At 35.4% G+C, this 6,844-nt stretch overlaps 1 protein-coding gene across 1 annotated transcript; it reads right to left on the minus strand.

The window, feature by feature from the left end:
* Positions 1–210: 210 nt before the first annotated feature.
* Positions 211–4,011, minus strand: LOC145048931 (DEAD-box ATP-dependent RNA helicase 15). The gene is made up of 12 exons (XM_078997582.1): positions 3,876–4,011; positions 3,625–3,748; positions 2,709–2,809; positions 2,323–2,495; positions 1,999–2,230; positions 1,796–1,914; positions 1,457–1,513; positions 1,176–1,360; positions 956–1,100; positions 784–867; positions 628–691; positions 211–538 (listed from the first exon to the last, which is right to left on the minus strand). The coding sequence occupies exons 2-12, from the start codon at positions 3,744–3,746 to the stop codon at positions 528–530; spliced, it is 1,293 nt and encodes a 430-aa protein (XP_078853708.1). The 5' UTR covers positions 3,747–3,748; positions 3,876–4,011; the 3' UTR covers positions 211–527.
* Positions 4,012–6,844: the final 2,833 nt, after the last annotated feature.

The raw sequence follows: 6,844 nt of genomic DNA on the forward strand, positions 1-6,844 counted from the left end.
ACAATGACTTTTACAGTTTATAGTTAAAACCCTCATTTTGGTGTATTTTTCTTATAATTTAGCTTCCAACACTAACATTATCTCATAGTTTACCCAAGTTGCTCTTATGATCTCATCGTATGACCAAATAACTTATAATTTGTTCAGTCATTTAGACAAGACACGTTCACAATCATGAAATTTTTTGCGACTAATCAAACAAGAAAAAGATTTTTAACGCTACATCAACTTGTACTTGACGCATCATAAGTTGCACCATTCAGCAAATAAAAACAGGTCAACAACAAACAACTCTCCCTACTTGAGCTACATAAGAACTAGGAAAACAAGTTTATAGATGTTACAAAACTCAACAAATCTTGTGACAAGATATCCCCTTGACACTCTCAACAACAATGTTTCTAATTGTTTTATAATAAAACATAAGGAGCAAACAATATCATCATTCATCTTCTTCAAAATGATCATCATCACTGTTGAGCACACTTGACATCATCCCATCGTTTGCTTCTTTGCTAAAAGCTTTCCTACGATGGCACTGCAACCAAATCATTGCAAGTCAGTATAAATACTATCATATATTTTTTTAAACATCAAAAAATAAAATAAAAAGAAACAGGATTTTACTATATGTTGAAGTATCGATCTGCTCAGGAAGCTCTTTGATATCAACCTCAAATCTCTCCTGAACCTAAAACCACCAAAACCAAAAAAACAATCAATGATTGTTTTTTATATTGTTAATAAATAATAATTCTGGTTATAGAGGCCACAGATACAAACCTGGTTAAGAACATCAGAATCGGCTGCAGACGACACAAATGTGATGGCAAGACCTTTGGTTCCAAACCTCCCAGCTCTACCAACCTGTCAAATGACCAAAATACCCCTCCCTCAGATTTCTTTTATCAAAAAAAAAAAAACAGAGAGAGAGAGAGAGGGAGAGAGAAGTTACACGGTGGAGATAAGTATCAGCAGAATCAGGCATGTCATAGTTTATGACAATGTTTACACGTTCAATATCAATACCCCTTCCAACTAAATCAGTTGCAACCAAGATTCTCTTGTGTCCTTCCTTGAAGCCCTTGTAACGAGTCAACCTTGAAAAGTTTGACCAAATTAATATTATCAATTTAAAAAAAGAAAAAAAAAAAAAAACAGAAAGGTGAAGCTACCTTTCTTCCTGGGACATGCCAGAGTGGATGCAGATGGATGGAAAGTTACATTCCACAAGCAACTTGTTGAGCTCAGCTGCTCTGCTTACACTTTTCACAAATATCACAACCTGATTGAAATCCAACGCATCCAGCAGATCATTCAGCTTTCGATTCTTCTCCAGCTCACTCAATTTGATGTAGTGCTGCAGAAATAGTTAGTTACAAAAAGACTTAAAACTGGAATCAAAAAAAGGAATGGAATGGAATGGTTGATTCCATTGGAAAGAAGGATTGAGTACCTGTACGAGACCATGTAGAGTCAACTTTGCTTCATCATCCACATAAATTTCCATTGGCTGAAAGGAACAAATATCATAGTAAAAGCGTATTAGGAGAGAAACCCTTCAGATTTCAGAAGCTAATAAGATCCCCATTGGTCACTTTTCCAGATGCTTTTCAATCAGAGACTCCATCACCATTATGCTAAATCTTACTAACAAACATATTTAACAAACACCCCCCACCCAAAAAAAAAAAACACTACTTTCACACCCTCTCTCCAATCCCTCAATTAATATGTGAAAAGATGTTGACATTATGAAAAGGTTGAAGTAGAGGAGCTGGCCATGGGACATTACATCTTGCATGAACTTTTTGCAGACTGGTCGAATCTCCTTGCTTAAAGTTGCTGAAAACATCATTACTTGTTTGTCATGTGGTGTCATCTTGAAAATTTCTTGCACATCTCTCCTCATGTCTATCAACATTTTAAGCATAAACAAATACAAAGTTAAAATCTTGAAACAGTGATTGAAATGAATAAGTATGGATGAAAGCATACCGAGTGACTCGAGCATCTTGTCACACTCATCAAGTATAAAATGCCTCACACTCTTCAAAGCAAGATCTTTGTCCCTAGCAAGTGCAAGAATCCTTCCAGGTGTCCCAACAACAATATGAGGGCATTCATTTTTGAGAAGCTCTTTGTGAATCTTGATGTTGACACCACCATAAAAGACAGCTACCTTGATATCAGTTAAATAAGTGCTGAATCTTTCAAACTCATGGCAGATCTGTGATGTATAGAATCAAAACAATATAAGTAAACAGAAAATTAATTGATTTGAGTTTTCTAGAAGATGTCGATATAAAATTTAATACATGCCTGATAAGCTAATTCTCTTGTGTGACATAAAACAAGGGCAGCTACTTGACCAGCTACAGGTTCAATTTGTTGCAGGGTTGAAAGGACAAAAACAGCAGTTTTTCCCATACCAGATTTTGCTTGGCAAATGACATCCATGCCCAAAATAGCTTGAGGGATGCATTCGTGTTGCACTGATGAAGACCAAAGAAATTGAATCCTCAATAAAAAAAAATTACCAAATCTGACCACTTCTCCAAATGATAGGGGTGATAGTTGTTATTTACCTGCAAACAGACACCAAATGTTATTAAAGATTCTCGAAAAAAAGCAAGTGGTTTCCCATTTAAAGAAAGATGAAAGTGTGTATGTGAAGTGTCTTTTAAATGGTTTTGAAAAAAGCTTGCCTTCGGAAGGATGTTCAAATCCTGAATCCACAATAGCACGAAGTAGCTCTGGCTTCAAAAGAAAATCTCTAAATCCGGAACTGTGAATTCCTACATAGCCCCTGCAATTAAAATTAATTGAAAAAAAATGGATCAGTTACAATAAAAAGGTTTGATTATGCATGTATGGCTGCAATCAATCCCTAATGTAACATTAAATTAGTTGTTCAAAGATGTTCTTGAAATTCAATAAGCACCACATGACAAATCAACCCTCTGAAAGAGTAAACCAGTTGAGATACTACCAAGTAAATGTTTGACAATAGTCTTTTTTCGTTCTGATATGAATATAACCATATATTCATGTGGAAATTTACATATTGTTCATCAAAATTTTATTCACTTTTGTGTAAGTTAAAGAGAACTTAGTTTGTTTAGCTGTAACAATATCTAGAGTTAAATTGTTATTTTGTATTAATCAAGGATATAGATTGTAACCAAGATAGCTCAGATCCCTACTCCAAATAAACCTCTACAAAAAGTTTCAACTCCATGTCAATAGATTATCTTAAAATTAGTATCTTCTCCTCATCCATAAACAAATATATTCTTTTTTTACAGATGTCTGAAGTGAGGAACAAAAACAGTTGATGAAATAGTATAAAAACCAAAACTTCAAGCAATCCAACCACCCAGGTTGTGATTTAAACTCCAAAAACATGGTTAAGAATCGAAACTTGAGATATAATAAGTTCAGCTTTCAAACCAATCAAGAAAAAACACTCAAAGCCCAAATATTAACTTCTATCCTCCCAAACACTTCACAAAAAGAGCTCCACAGCTTAAACATATAGCAGATCCACGAATTATTAATTATAATTATGTCAAATTTTATCATAAAATTATACTACAAGCATAATATCTTAACGGAACTTACTTCTTAACGGCTTCGCCGTTGACTTTAACACCGGCTGAATCAGGGGCCTTCTCGTCCTCCTCTTCGTAGTCGAGAAGCTCTTCCTCGTAAGCGTCGGTATCCTTCATCTCTGTTTCGCCCATTTCTATTGGAATTTCAAACAGATCGAGAGAATTCAAATATTAGGGTTTCACAATTGAAGCAAACCAAATCAGATACAATTACATATACAACAACAAAGAAATAATTTGAAGCAGTAGGGTTGTTCTGACCTTGGATCTGTGATGGATGTAGGGTTTAGGGTTTGAATCGTCTGCAGAGAAAAATGTTAGCAAAATTCGGAAAAGGAGCAAGAAGCACCGATAGAGGAGGTAGGGCGACCTATTTGAGGAACGGGGGAGATAGGGTTTGGCAAGTGGATACATATATTTTTATTTCAACCCTCCAACACTTGTTTTATAGTAAATTGACTACTAATTAAAAAATATTTTTCAAACTGGTCCTTACATTACAACTTTACAACTATATAATGAAGTTGTATTTACTTCATGTCAACATGGATATTATTATGCACGTATCGTTTTGGTGTGTATGTGTTTTAATTATTTGTATCCTTATCTTTTTATCATATTTTAAAGAGTATTGATTATTTTGTCTTTTTTTATTCTACTTGTACAAAATCATGGTATTCACATTGATTATTGTTATTGTATTTATCCTCATTTAATTTTATTTCATAATTCATATTTGTAATTCTATAATTTTATTTTGTAATATTTTAGGGTTTTCATTTTCTATAACATCTCGTTTTTCTCTATATTAATATTTTCAAATTTAATTATTTTAATTCTCGTGTTTTAATTAAAATAATGACGAGGGGTTGAAATTTGTCAAAATAAAATCATGTTATGAAAAGATAATAGTTTTGAGGGATTAAAAAAAACTTAAAATGTAAGACTTTGGATAGACGGTCTAAATAATTAATTGCAAGTAAATATAGGCACCTTTTATGTAATTTTCGGATTTTATGCATCAGGATTCTACATGATTTTTCCCCTTATATGGAAACCCATGTACATGTATTAATTGACCCTTCCTAAGCCGCTAAAACCCAACTAATTAAGTCTTAACCCAAACTTAATCCTTGTGTATGTGTATGTGGTGTTTGGCCAAGAAAAGAGAAAAATAAGACGGAACCGAGAGAGAGAGAGAGAGAGAGAGAGAGAAGGACGACGATATGGAGGTATGGGAAATAGGGTTGTTGAACCTCTTGTTAGCCAGAATAGAAAGTAACAGAATTGGAGGGTTGTAACACCTCGATTACCAGGTATTTATATTTTGACCCTTAGTATGGGAATTGTTTGCAAATTGGTTACGAATGGCATTTAAATGAACATCCATATTTGATCATGTACGTTGACCGTGCGCTTGGTACACTGGTCGTACATGGTAGTGACTAAAACCCTAATTCTTAGGGTTTGGACCCTATTTAAACATCCTTAACTCTTTGAGACCCCTTTATTCATCAGCCTTCATCCCCATTTTCATCCCAAGCAAACCCCAGTTCCTTGTGTGTGTGCATTTTAAGCTTGAAAGTATGCTTTGTGGTGTATTTGAAGGAAGTAGAAAGAGATGAGACCATCTTAGAAGAGTAAATCACTTTAGATACATAAGTACCTTGCCATCAAGCTTCACTGGGAAATAAAAAGCTTTGACCTTAACGAAGTTTTTGCTTAGATCGTGTTATCCATGGATTTGTATTCATTTTGGTCTCATAAGCTTGGTGTTTATGAGTATGCTCTACTATAAATCATATAAGTTGTCCTTTCAGTTGTTTTGGAATGTTTAGAGTCGTAAAAATATAATCTTAGTCTTTAGTTTCCTTCCACGTATGGACTATGATGTCTTAATGTAACGTCTCTTCAGGATCATTTAATTTCTAAGTAATTTAGGGTTTTAGACTGGAACTCAACGAGTTAGGGAGCTCTAACACGTCGAGTAGAGAGCATTTATGAGGATGTAGGACTTAGAACCTACTTGGAGAGTCGGAAGGCCCGACTCGACGAGTAGACAATGTAAAGGGATTTGTACCCTATTTAAAGAACTTATGGCTCATTTGTAGCCTCTTTCATCGTTCTTACAGCCTAGAGAAACCCTGATTCGAGCCTTATACCTTCTTGATTGTGAGAGAGAGCTTTTGAGACTGATTTTGGTGTGGTTGTGAAGGATTTTGAAGCTTGAAGAACAGGAGTAAAGAGAAAAGCAGTAGATCCAACATATACTTTGTATTAACGACAATCTTGAGGTATAAAGTCGCTAACTTGATCTTTAGTTGGTTCGATCTCAGTTTAAGGAGGTAAATAGTCACTTTTGGTACATAATGGTGACATTAATGGATTTAATCTTGTTATGAGGATAGGGTTTTAGATTTGGACATCCCTAGACCTCTAAGGACATAAAGTTGCTCGCTTTATCTAGCCTTAGCCGCATCCATGCCCTAAACTTTGTGTAAATCTTAATTTTGAGTGTTTTAGCCTCTTAAGGCCTTGCATGCATGTAAAGTTTGCAAGTTTACGTGGTAACTACATCATAGGGGGTGGGATCTATAGTTTGGAGCCTTGGAATCCACTGGAAAGGACTGAACATGTAAAGGGTTAAAGCTTAAAGGGACTCGACGAGTTGCTTAGACAAATCGAGGACTCGGACAAGACCTTGGAGGGCTTCCACGACATCTTAGGTAAAGACCTTGGGGGGTTCCCGAGGCACTTAGGTTTAAGACCTTGGAGGGTTTCCTTGGCATCCTAGGTAAAGACCTGGGGGGGGGGGGGTCCCGAGACATTGGGCTAAGCCATGTGGGGGTTCCCATGGCACCCGGAGTAAGACCCTAGAGGGTTTCCAGGGCTTCCTTGTATGTTTGTATGCATGGCTTATGTGGTTTATGTGTCTTTATAGATAATATGGTATATGTGATTTATATGGATTGTGTGGGGTATGCTCTGGGGAACTCATTAAGCATTAGCTTACAAATTGTTGATTCATTTCAGGTACTTATGAGCCTAAGGGCAAGGGCAATGTCTGATGGCGCGGAATGCACTATCACATGTGTTTTTATGGGACACTCTGATATTTGAATAAAGTTTGTTGATGTATGAATTTTGAAAACAATTATTCTTGATATTTTATGGTTAATTGGAAATGTTTTGATAATTTAAAATTTAATAATTTAAAATTTTCTTTTGAA

The sequence above is a fragment of the Lactuca saligna genome, chromosome 5 (genome assembly GCF_052625555.1).
Source record: "Lactuca saligna cultivar CGN05327 chromosome 5, ASM5262555v1, whole genome shotgun sequence".
NCBI lineage: Eukaryota > Viridiplantae > Streptophyta > Magnoliopsida > Asterales > Asteraceae > Lactuca > Lactuca saligna.